This window comes from Mytilus trossulus, chromosome 5 (assembly GCF_036588685.1).
Source record: "Mytilus trossulus isolate FHL-02 chromosome 5, PNRI_Mtr1.1.1.hap1, whole genome shotgun sequence".
NCBI lineage: Eukaryota > Metazoa > Mollusca > Bivalvia > Mytilida > Mytilidae > Mytilus > Mytilus trossulus.
The window spans coordinates 24,251,338-24,264,192 of NC_086377.1; the positions used below are offsets into that span (position 1 = coordinate 24,251,338).

At 33.1% G+C, this 12,855-nt stretch overlaps 1 protein-coding gene across 1 annotated transcript; it reads left to right on the forward strand.

Annotated features, from left to right (window-relative positions):
* Positions 1-1,212: 1,212 nt before the first annotated feature.
* Positions 1,213-10,213, forward strand: LOC134718681 (uncharacterized). Its single transcript, XM_063581337.1, has 3 exons — positions 1,213-2,237; positions 4,608-4,716; positions 7,702-10,213. The coding sequence occupies exons 1-3, from the start codon at positions 1,263-1,265 to the stop codon at positions 8,904-8,906; spliced, it is 2,289 nt and encodes a 762-aa protein (XP_063437407.1). The 5' UTR covers positions 1,213-1,262; the 3' UTR covers positions 8,907-10,213.
* Positions 10,214-12,855: the final 2,642 nt, after the last annotated feature.

Here is a 12,855-nt window from a genome sequence, read left to right on the forward strand (position 1 = left end):
TTTATTATTTATTCATACATTCCAAGAAATTCCCTAAATAGAGGGTCTATGGTATTTGGCCAGGTATCCTTAAGGTACCTCTTATCTTTACCATACGTCAATAATTACCAACTGACATGCGCAATCATAATTTAAGTGTTTTATCATCAGTAATGATCAAATATTCTGAAGGTAAGTTCATAGACGTCTTTAATAGTTTCGAAAAACGAAACCATATAGGAACAATCTTTACTAGAACTGCAGTCAATACAACTGACTTTTATATGAAGGTTAATGTTAAAATAAATCTACTTTCAGTTTCAGTTCAGCCATGTAACAATAATTTTTAAATCGACACTGTGACGTAATTATATCTGATTGCATTTCTTTAGAAATCCATATTATTATGTGTTCTTTATTTTTTTGTAAGAATAATTCGTTTCAGAATGAATTTGCTTTTCAAAAAATCATATTGGTAATATATACTGTCCTTGAAAGAAAAAGCAAAATTGAATATATGTAGTTTATAATTATAATATTGATTTGTTCAGGTTATTCAAAGGTGCATGGTTGGTTTCACATGTTTAAAAACATACCGTTCTTTATAGTCATATTTCATTGAACAAATAAATCCTGTGCACATTGTTGCTTTAAACTTAAATCATAAAAATGAACTACGGAATTACTTATTTTTACTTTAACAAACTAATAGACAATAAAAAAATAGAATCACAACTACAAACGATAAGACACAACACAATCTCATTAGAATTACAAAAAAAAACCAACGTCGTAACTGAATACATGAACGCTGGATAAACAAATACCTAGGCACGTCTTATAAAAATACGAATTCACACTCAGATCATATTCGGGAAAAGGTTACGTTCAGTACTTAACAGACCAGACGACATAAATGGTAAACCATATTCTAAGACAAGGTAAAATGTCCTTAGTTAGTTTATACACAGACACATCGTACATCATAGATGTCGTATGGGTCGACCAATTTATGATGTTGTTCCAAAAAATTTACGAAGTGTCAATTCCATCTCCTCAGAACTTTGTTGCAGCCGCTTCTGTGTAAGGAGCACACTCCTTGGTACAATTCCGTATAGTGCTAACCAACTCTACATTTTTATTCAAAATGTTTCAATTACTAAATAATGAAATATCTTTTTTTTCAAATAATTTTAGGAATATTGTGCTTATTTCAGGATGATGTAACATTATAAAGCAAAATTTTTTCAACTCCGACAAACTAGCTACTATGCGACAGAGCTATGGCTAATAAAGAGAGGGAGAATTTTTACAGAGGATCTACACTTATAGTAGATAATACCAAGTCTTCATTTGTGGATCTTTTAGAACTCCATTTATCTAGAAGCAACCTATCGTTTGAAGATTTTATAATCCAAAATCAACACCAAATCTACCACTTGTGTTACAACTCTAAAACATGTTGTCAGTGCAACCCAGGTTATATTCTCCCAAACAACCGTATTCTCTATAACGCTCAGTTGGAATTACTTTTTGATAAGTATGCAAAGATACCCGGTCACAAGCTGGGGAATCGAAGTGACTTTTGTTGCGCTAGAACTAAAACAGGCATTACGACAAATCTTCTTGATATAACGTTGACAAGAACTTTATTGGTGAATCTTTGTCATGATGTGTTTTGGTACAGCTGTTTGAATTTTCAATCACAATCGCTCCCGGAATTCCTTAACAATAACAAACATCACATTTATCATCTAAGGGAACCAAACATTCCATGCTGCCAATGTTCGCCTGGTTTCATTTTCCCAGTGACCGGTCCGTTGATAGATCTTCAGTCATGGAAGGTTATGTTTAACCTGCCCGAGTTACCCTGTCCACATCATCGAAATGCCCCAAGTGATTTGGTATGCACCGTATCAGCGTCTCGTGGTATTGATGTAAGACACCTTGGCGATCAACTAACCAAAGTTCTTATAGAACAGTGTTGTCCACTCAGACAAACAATCGATAGACTCATCCAAATTAGAAATAAAGTCCAAGGACATTCAAGTGATGGCAGAATATCAGAAGCTGATTACCGAGGATATGAAGTTGACATTACATCAGGAATAATGGAAATTGCCAAAGTTTGTAAAAATGAAGCCGCGACCAAACAGTCTCTTTCAGACGTAAACAAACGTTCACTAGATGAAACCTTATGTATTCAGTACCATAATATGCTGTTGGAGCAGATAGAGAAGGAAAATCGATTAGAAGAGGTAATATTATAGATTTCAAATCGTTACACAAAATCAAGTTCAAACTGTTTAGATTTTTGGTTTTCAATAGCAAGGAATCTTTTAATTTCGTAGTTCGTAGGCTTTCTATTCAGTATCAATTACGATGATAATTGCATTGTATGACGTTGCTTTCCTGTTTTCCCGTATAATGTATTTTCAAACATCCTGGTCGAGAAAGCACATTGATGTTCATGTTGGTAATTCACGAAAATAGATTGTGGTCTTCTTATATATATATAATTACCGCCCAACACTGAAATTGTTGCTTTCAGTCGAAATTATAAATAAAAAATGTTTTAAGAAAATTATTCAGTTGATTAATTGGAAGTTGCCCTAGAAGTAAGCTTATACAATAAAATTAGTATTTCCTTCTTTTATCAAACCTTCCTACAATCATTCTTTTATGATTTGCATATCTTCAAATACTTAAATAAGATTATTCCGTTATTATTGTTTCCCTTGATATACACTTCAAAACACGATTTTGCCAAAATTTCTTTCGTAACTTTTTCATGAGCAAGTCACACGCATCGAATCCTGTGATTCAAAGAAAATCAAAATATTGAAACACAAAAACTACAGAAATGCTGTTCATTTTCATGGGGCATGCACCGAGCTAAATGAAAAAGGTACCTTGGATTTATCATGCATAAATACCAATTTAATTAGAGGAAAAATAAAAATCGTCAAATTTAACTATGACCTTGATCTTAATTTTACGGTTACCAAGCCAGGCCGTCATATCAGAATACCACAAACAATGTTTTGCTAATGATTCAGTTATTTACCAGATATCTAATTTTCAACAAGGTCGAAAACACAGAGTCAATTTTACTTCATCGCTTCAAATAACAGCTCTCTTTTAGGAGAGATCACAACTATCATTTTTTTGATAAATCTTATGTCGACATATATTACAATTTATAAGGTGTCATGCACAAGCAAGAGCAAAAAATAAATAAATATGACTTTGACCTTGACCCCAGTTTCTTCTTGGTGGACACCGGACCTCAAATCAAAAGACAGCAGGTCTCTATCACATATGGTGTATAAATAACTATTACATTTCTCTTATTTTAAATAAGAGGTAAATGTAAATTACTTTCATGTGGTATCATTCAACGACAACCTGAGTTAAAACCAATAAAATAGGATATAATATTTATGCGGATGCAAAGAAGTGGTGCAAACCAGAAAAGCAGTGTTCAGGGAGATAACTCTTTCAAAGAAAAGTGTCGGTTAAAAGCGGTGTCAGTTTCGTAAGCATGCACTTTTTTATATCGCGTAAAAAAAATCTCAGAGCCATCTTTTAAAACAACAATACAGCGCTAGAAAAAATAGGCGAAAACAAAAATGCTCAGAGAACTATTTAAGGTTTGTCCACCCTAAATGCACTGGTTTTGACATAGAAATATAAAAAAATGTTTAAAAAAATCATTTCTGGTATCAGATCATGGCTCACTTGAAGCTGATTTCAAACACATTATGAATTCTATACACGTTTGTTTAGGATTAGGAGAGAATTTGCTTCTTCTGGTTTGAAAAAAAATAATATCATTTATTATATGATTGGACACTTTTTTTTAAAAATCAGGATTTATATTCTTTTATAAAATCAATGTAAGCGATAGCTACTTATGGTCTACTCAATGTCTCTTTGGGTTTACTTTTTTTTTAAGGTAACGTGTTTTCCTAACAACAACGTCATTGATGTTTGTTTATATTCATGTCTCAGACATTGTTCATAAAGTATCAATCCTAACTTAGGGTTTATGTAACATAATAGATAAACAACTTAAGAAATGCGGTATCCATTCATCATGACTCCAAATCAGTACATATACGACACATACAGGAAATCTAGGATTAACTTTTTGTATTCAATGTTTTAGTGCAAGGGATGTGTTAATTTTTAAAAAAATTAGTTAAACCACCAGAAATATTGATTAACCCATATGCATGTTGATGTCTTCCGCATAGGTGAAATATTTCATAATTGGAATTCAAAATAATTTCCCAATGTTTTATAATGTATAATAATATTTTCAATAATTTATTAAATAGTTGATTTGTAAAAGCGTGAATTTCATAAAAAAAACGGATTGAACATATTTCATGATACTCATCCTGATGTAGGCCGCCGACATTCCGTAAGATTCTTTGTTCGTTTCTTTTTGTCTGATGATATTCATATTATTATAAGCATCGGTATCGTCAATCTTTTGTTTACCCACCTAGTCTCTTTGAGTTTTGAGTTCATGCTCTTTACATCTTGTTTTATTAATTCATGTATGCATAGGCATTTGAACATCTGTCATTTTTGATTCACGGCTTGTATTCTCATTTCAGAAAATAGATGACATTGCAGTGCAACTATCCACCCTACCAGACATGTTGGAACAAGTTATCCAATCAGCACTAAAAAAGACAAATGAACCAAATTCTACGGTGACACCTGGTAATGTTCTAACAGCTACAAAGATGATATCTTCTTAAGAAATGAAAGTGATCAATTATTTTCGTTTTAGTTTGCCTTATGTATTTAACAAGCAAATACTATAAATACATGTAACATTTTTATATCTGATTTTTAAGGTAGACAAAGGAAAAGTCTTATTCTTATGTTCCCTATTTTAATGAGAGGAGATACTGTGTTATCTATGTCTGTTCGTATGTCCGTTTGTACGCACGCCCTTTGTCCTCTAAACATTCTATTGCATTTTTCTACATTTTCGTAAATTTAATATCCGACTGTATACTATACTGTGTGCCTTATTTTCAGATTCATTGCTCCGTATTCCCCTGTAACCGCATACTTATGTTCTGCACCACATAAAATGAGCACGTATGACAATTAATAACAATGTTTTAGGTCACCACATTTAGGTTATACCGAGCTTTGTCATAAGGTTTCATGCTCTGCCATGTGATACGTTTTCAAATCCATTTCTCATCAACGTTCTGTTTACTTAATACCCACATTGTAACACAAAATGGCTAAGGATTTGCAAACTAGAGCAACAAAAGAACATGTTTTACTAAAGAATGGATATGTATATGCAATGCGTTTCAACTTCCTGTTTACTGAATGTTCAAAGTAAGGTATAGTTATTAAAACGACAGTCCACTTTCTGAATTTTGTTATGAAATAAAAAAAAAGTTAAATAACAAAAAGTAAAATAGCACTCACATGTGACCTCAAAGCGGGTTTCGTAAGATCTCCCACGCGACATATCAGAAAACGGGGACGATGAGAGATCGGTTTTTAATTAATTTGAGCTAGACTGTTTTCGCTATTTGCCAACCATACAAGTTTATAATGAGTTACATTCCACAATAGGGAATAGGACACAAACAGTAAACATGACACACTAACACCTCAGACTGTTCTGTTATTTAATGATCAGACTGTTCGCTCGTGACTTTTCAAGAGCACATCGCATCAGTTAACCTATTAACAATGATGAAAGTAATACCTATGTAATGTCTATGTACTTAGGATAAGATAAGATATGAGGCAGGTATAACTGTAACTATTGTATTCTTTATTCATAATTCGTTTGGATAGAAGCGTTCAACATAATCTCAAAACTTTTGAATTTTCGAATGAGAAGATATCCTCGTTATAGTTGAACGTGAAGTTAAATGATACGATGTTCCTGTATATATTAGGTCATCACCCTCATATGAATAAAGGTACAAGTCGGGAACATAAAGAGTACAGTTGTTTTCTATGAACATGTCGATAGTTTGTTGAAAACATGTCTTCAAATCGACGAATCTGTTAATTATCAAGAAATCAATCATCATGATAATGTTTCTGGATTCCAAACTTTTATGCAAATTGTAATCCTAATTTGAAGGTGAAGGTATACGCATTTTCTATAAGAATTAAACTTATTTTTTGTACGCTATTGATCTAAAGAGTATATAAACCAGTCTACTTTAGAAATGTGTTTCGAGACCACAAAAAACAATACCAAACGCTGAGAATGAGGCAAATAGAAGAAACCTTATGATCCTGGTTTCAATGTGCAGAGGTCAATTAAGAGGTTTAAATTGTGTTACGGTGTACCAAGTATATTCAAACAGTCATTATAACGCATACACACACATATATATATATTTATCTTACCTCCTATACATGTTTACATTTTTAGGAATGTGATCGGTTAAAAGCGTCCGCGTGAAGACCCTGTATATTTGACATTAAGTTTGTTGGGAGGCGGCGCGTATTTTATACACGGTTTGTAGCGGAGTTACGTCCCTTTATATTCCATATTAGGTAGTAGGGAGGCGGGGCTTACTTCATACACGGTTAGTAGTGGTGTTACGTCCCTTTATAAAAACAAAACGGAACTGAGAAAAATCTTAAAAGATCGTTAAGGTTTCAACGGATGAAGAAATTGATGATTAAGATTGAAATAAATTCATTCAACACATTTAAACCCAACAAATTGTTACCGTTGGCTATTCTTGTAGAATCAATGGAAGTTGTTTGTTAATGCAAACAGTATTGAAGACTGGCTTGCTCATTTTGATAGATCACAAGTCTACATTTTACACGTTAACTTAGTCGGTATGATAAATTCGTTATATACTGTGCTAGTGACGTAATACGGTATATATGGGGTCAGTAACTTCCATATAGGGATTCAAGCTCCGCTTTAACCAAATATGGAATTTACTGACCCCATATATACCGTATTAGGTCACTAGCACACTATAGTAATATGTACTGCAAAAGCAGAAATTTTCGTGAAGGATTTAATTTCGTTTATTGCGTGGAAAAAAGATATCCACGAAATTGAAACCTTCATGAAAATGTGACATCCATATAATACCACCTACATTCAAGTAAACCACGAATTAAAATTCCCATGAAATCTTATAGAGAGACAAAAACTACGAAATGTTAACCCACACAAATTATACAGTATGTAGTGACAGACGCAAGCGATACAAAACACTGATCTTTTTATACTCCTCGGCAAGCATATCGGGTGAAGATAGTATATGTTTTGTCTGTCTGTCTGTCTTTACGATTGTCCAATAAAAAAGTACAATTTTAAATTGAATTTAACTCATTAAATGAGAATAAAAGAAACCGGAAGAAATCGTATGCGCCTGGATTCAATATGTCAGAAGTTAACAGGTCAAAATTGTGTTTCTGTATACCAAGTATATTCAAACATCCATTATAACGCAAACACACAGATATATGTAGATTTATACTTCATCGAAATCTTTGTTTATAGACGAAATTAATGTTTTATCAACATAATGATGTATGTTGGGAACATCTATCAATTTTCGTTTCGAGGAGCTAAACTTGACCACGTCATTTTCTCATTTAAAGAAACCATTAGTTAGCACATTAAGGTTGTGATAATCATTATGTTAAGCTCACAATTATACTTTTTTTCTTGTCTTTTTATTTCAGAGACCTGCTCGAACAGGCCAGCTAGAGATGAGAACACCCGAAGGAGAAATGCAGTTACTGTAATTGAAGATCTAGCAGCTGCCAATGAACCATTATCTAAAACAAAAAAAGCCTTAAAAAAAGCGTTTGAAGTTTTATCTGTGATTAAAGTTGTTGATCAAAGACTGTCTGCTGTCGTTACAACGGTAGAAAAAATTCTTAAAATACGTCATGATCAAAAACTCGATGATATTTTAAAACTCGTCGAGTCTAAGATTGACGAAGAATTATTTTACAAATTTAAAGGAGCAAAAGCTTTTTTCGTTTCTAAAATATCATTTCTTACAGGAGTAAGTATTCATGAAATAAATGAGAACGATATCAAATTTATTGAGAAAAATGTGGAACCGTTTAAGGAAGTTGAATTCATGGCTGAATTGTGGGAGCGAATCGACAAGGAGAAGAAGTTAGGGAAAAGAAGGAATTTTTCGAAACTCATGAAGTATACGCAAGAGTATATCGTTTTAAGTGTGTTGCGTGATATTACATTCACACTGTATCTTCGAATTCTAGATGTAAGTTCAAACTTCCACATTGGTGGAGGAGTGGAGAACATGCATAATAGTCAAACTGAAAATGACAGGTCTCTTTTTGAGTTTCTTGTTGAGCCAATACAGGATACACTTGTATATAATTTTATGTACAATCCAAATGATTGGAAAGTTGTTGCTAATTTAATTGAATTTTACTTTCCGGATCAAGGAAAACAACATCCCTTAGAATACTTGTGTAATGGTAAATACGTAATAAAGTCGGTGAAATTTAATGGTGCTTTTCTGTACATGGTCGATATAGCAGGTACATGGTTACGTTGGCAAAAACAAGAAACCGATCAATCTAAATTTACATTTTCTAAAACTGCCATTGATGGAAAGACTTATTTCAAAATTTGTTCATCTAAATGGAAAACGTATTGCGCAATAATTGGTGGGCTTAATATATGGGCTCGTGGAATTGATTCTGGTTCAGCCAATGAAGGATTATTTGAGATAATACAGGTTAAAAGCAAAGAAGGTTCTAACGAAGATGTGTATAGTTTTTCACCAAAAGACTCCAAGGCTACATTTTTAATTGCCAATGAATCAGGCAGGGTTAGTGGGAGTCAATGTCCACCTTGTGCAGACTCGTTTTTTAAGATTGAACGTAGAAATAGTATCACAACTTAGTTCATTATCCAAACATGTACCCCACATCTAACCATGTAATTTAAATCTTTAAGATACGTTCAATGTAGTTCAACACAGTTTTTTCTAACTATAAGTATAAGACCAAAATGACAACAATTGTCAATCTACCTCTTAAAGAATATATTTTTACTTGAATTTCAGGTTTTGTAATTCTAGGCAAAATTCAAAATGATCAGAAAGAATATTCTAAAGATAAAAACATTAAACAGCAAAATGATTCAACAAGATAAGTAAAAATAGTACAAAACAAGTAGTATAAATTAAAAAAAAAGAGAGAAAATTGTCGACGTTTTGTATGAGAATTTTCCCTAATACTCATTTTTCTTCATTAAAAGATTGATGAAATGCGAAGAGATGCTAAAGTAAAATTTTGTTGCATTTGGCCTGAGTTAAATAGACAGGTACTTAAATGATTGAACATGCGCAAATTTAGTCAGAGGTTTTTATGATAAATACAAATATTTTCTTTAGAAAATTATATATATTAATACATTTGTGGTTTCACGCATGTTCATTCATACAAAATGTTTTATGACATATTGCATGGCAAGCCTACTGCATCAACATTGTTTACTTGTAAATTGTCAATTTGTTACATGTATAAATATGTCTGTGTAATTACAATTTGTTTAATTCGTAAATTGTAAATTTGCAAATTTTCTCTTTGTACTTCCAAAATTCTTAATTAATACATAATTAATTGTAATTTGCAATTGTGAAAGATCAAATAATTTTATTCGTAAATTATCAATTTGAAACTTGGAACTGTAAACTTTAAAAATAAACTTATTTTGTAAGATGTCAATTTGCAACTTGTATCTTTGTTATTTCAAAATTCTTTATTCGCAAATTGACAATTTGTGACTCGTAACCTGGCGATTCATTAAAAGTCATTGTTACATAATGTATACCGAGCTTATGACGACAGATGGCACTTGGTTTCATGATCAGTGTATAAACCTCCTGTAAGTAGGAGAATCTCCATTTGAAGTCTATCCCTAAGTTATTCAAATTAATCATGTGGCCCGAGAACACAGTTATTTCGTAGTGCATTTCTTTTAGACAATAAATTCAAATTAAAAAAATCGCACCTGCTCTTTCTCAGAAAGATTTTTACAGTGTAGTGTACTACCAGTAAGACAAATAATATCAAAAGTATAGAAACTTCTACTAACTCTAACTCAAAATATTGACAATTCTGTGTAAAGGGGGTGTGAAATTCAGTTTGAGAGCTTCAGACGTGATAAAATTTGACCTTTTTGAACTGCCCCAAACATAAAGATTCAGCACCCAATTTTTTTAAAACATGTAATTTCATCCCCCTGCTTAATATTTCATGCATTTAATATCAAGAAATAAATTGGGAAAGGGTATCAAATTAAACATGCAAGATATACACTGTTAACGCTAGGTACTATATTCGTAGACAACGAAAACCAAAGGACGATAACTGTGTCCTTGGACCATGTAAAACACATACATATAAATTATGATAAATAAATAAATACATTGTTTCTTTTATCTGTTTATACAGCATAAAAACTAGGGAACCAGTTTTATATAGTGATGATCTAGACTTTACACGTGTGTCTACTGCATGTACTGCACTAGCAACTGTACATGAGATTTAGGGTGTCACTTCCTGTATATAGGTATATACAGTTGTTTCGCTTGAACTTATCAACTCCGAAAACAAAAATTACCGTAATTTGGACAATATCCCTAATGCGCCAAGAAATGGGGAGCTCAAAAGTCACTTGTAAACAAACATTATCTGTGTAATGGTATTTGACACTTTTCTATGATAAACAAGTGACTGAGCAGGAATTTTTTTCTTTATATTTGAATGGGCCAAAATTAGACTAAATATATGAAATAAATGATTTACTTGAAAAGTTCATACGGATATTGTTCACTATTTGGACTAAATGCATGATTTGAGAAATGGGTCAGCACCCATGTTTGGTTTACCTGGCTCAGTTGGCGTCTGTGGTCAATCGTCGTTGTCCATCGTCATCGTCCGTCGTCGTCGTCGTCGTTAACTTTTTACATTTTTAACTTTTTCTAGAGAAGCACTGAATGATTTGGAACCAAATATGGAATAAATATTCCTTATGAGGTGCTGACCATGTGTTGTTACTTTGAACATGTTGAAGCCGATCAATTATTCAAGATTGCTCTTAGCGGGGGACTTAGTTTGAACCCTATGGAGAATACAAACAAATAAAATTGAGAACGGAAATGGGGAATGTGTCAAAGAGACAACAACCAGACCAAATACAAAAAAAAACAGGCAGAAGGTCACCAACAGGTCTTCAATGTAGCGAGAAATATATTTTTTTAGAGAACCACTGAATAAAATGGAACCAAATATGGCCTTACTGTTTCTTATGAGGTGCTGACCAAGTTTTGTTACTTTGAAGCCGATACATCATTCAAAATGGCCGCCAGCTTAGGACTTAGTTTTAAATAGAACTCTATGGGAAATACATACAAATATCTTCTATTAGAGAACCACTAAATGAAATGAAATTAAACATAGCATGATGTTCTTTACGAGGTGGCGAATAAGTTTTGTTAATTTGTAACCGATCCATAATCAAAGATGGTATCCAGACGGAGACTTATAACACAGGACCATAATGAAAATACATACAAAAGAGAGACGAAAGATACCAAAGGGACAGTCAAACTTATAAATATAAAACAAACTGACAACGCCATGGCTAAAAATGAAAAAGACAAACAGACAAACAATAGTACATATGATATAACATAGAAAACCTAAGAATAAAAAACACGAACCCTACCAAACACTAGGGGTGATCTCAGGTGTTCCCGAAGGGTAAGCAGACTCTGCTCCTCAAGTGGCATCCGTCGTGTTGCTTATTTGATATCAAATCCGGTAAATAGTCTAATTCGGTAGGTACAAATACCTTCATTTAAGAGAACCGCAAAATGGTATGAAACAAAAGAAGGCATGAATGTTCCTTATGAGATGCTGACAAAGTGTTGTTACCTTGTAGCCGATCCATAATCCATGATGGACGCCAGTTGGGGCTTAGTTTTACATAGGACCCTATGGGAAACACATACAAATATCTTCTATTTGAGAACCACTAAATGGAATGAAAATAAACATAGCATGAATGTTCCTTATGAGGTGTTGACTAAGTGTTGTTACTCTGTAGCCGATCAATCATCACAAATAGCCGCCAGCCGGGGACTTAGCTCAACATAGGACCCATATATGTATATAGATTAGAGCGTTGGTTTTCCCGTTTAGGTGGTTTATCACTAGTAATGTTGAGGCACTTAATAGCTTGTTGATCGGTGTGAGCCAAGGCTCCGTGTTGAAGGCCGTACATTGACCTTTAATGGTTTACTTTTATAAGTTGTTATTTGGATGGAGAGTTGTCGCATTGGAACTCACAACACATCCTCCTATATCTATGACATTAATGTTCCTAATGAGATGCTGAAAAAGTGTTAATACTTTGTAGCCAATCCATTATCCAAGATGGCCACCAGCTCGGGACTTAGTTTTACAAGGACCCTATGGGAAATACATACGAATATTTTCTATTAGAAAACACTAATTGAAATGAAAGCAAACATGGCATGAGTGTTTCTTATGAGTTGCTGAACACGTGCTGTTACTTTGCAGACGATCCATTGTCAAAGGTGGTCGCCAGCTTTGGACTTAGTTTAACATAGGACCCTATGTGAATTACATAACAATGTCTTCTTTTAGAAAACCACTGCATCGAATGAAAGCAAACATAGCAATATCAAATCAAATTTAGCCTCAAACATTAATATAAGATCTGTTACGTTTTTCATTTTTTGAACGACCGCAAAATATTTTTTTTTAACCGGTTACGCTCTGGAACTTTTGGTCTTCAATGCTCATTAACATAATACTTTT

Excerpts from the sequence above, each read along its gene's own strand:
- LOC134718681 (XM_063581337.1), top strand. The coding sequence starts at position 1,263 with ATGGCTAATAAAGAGAGGGAGAATTTTTACAGAGGATCTACACTTATA. Across the intron at positions 2,238-4,607 it reads AGGAAAATCGATTAGAAGAG|AAAATAGATGACATTGCAGT; the intron begins GTAATATTATAG and ends TTCTCATTTCAG. Across the intron at positions 4,717-7,701 it reads AAATTCTACGGTGACACCTG|AGACCTGCTCGAACAGGCCA; the intron begins GTAATGTTCTAA and ends TTTTTATTTCAG.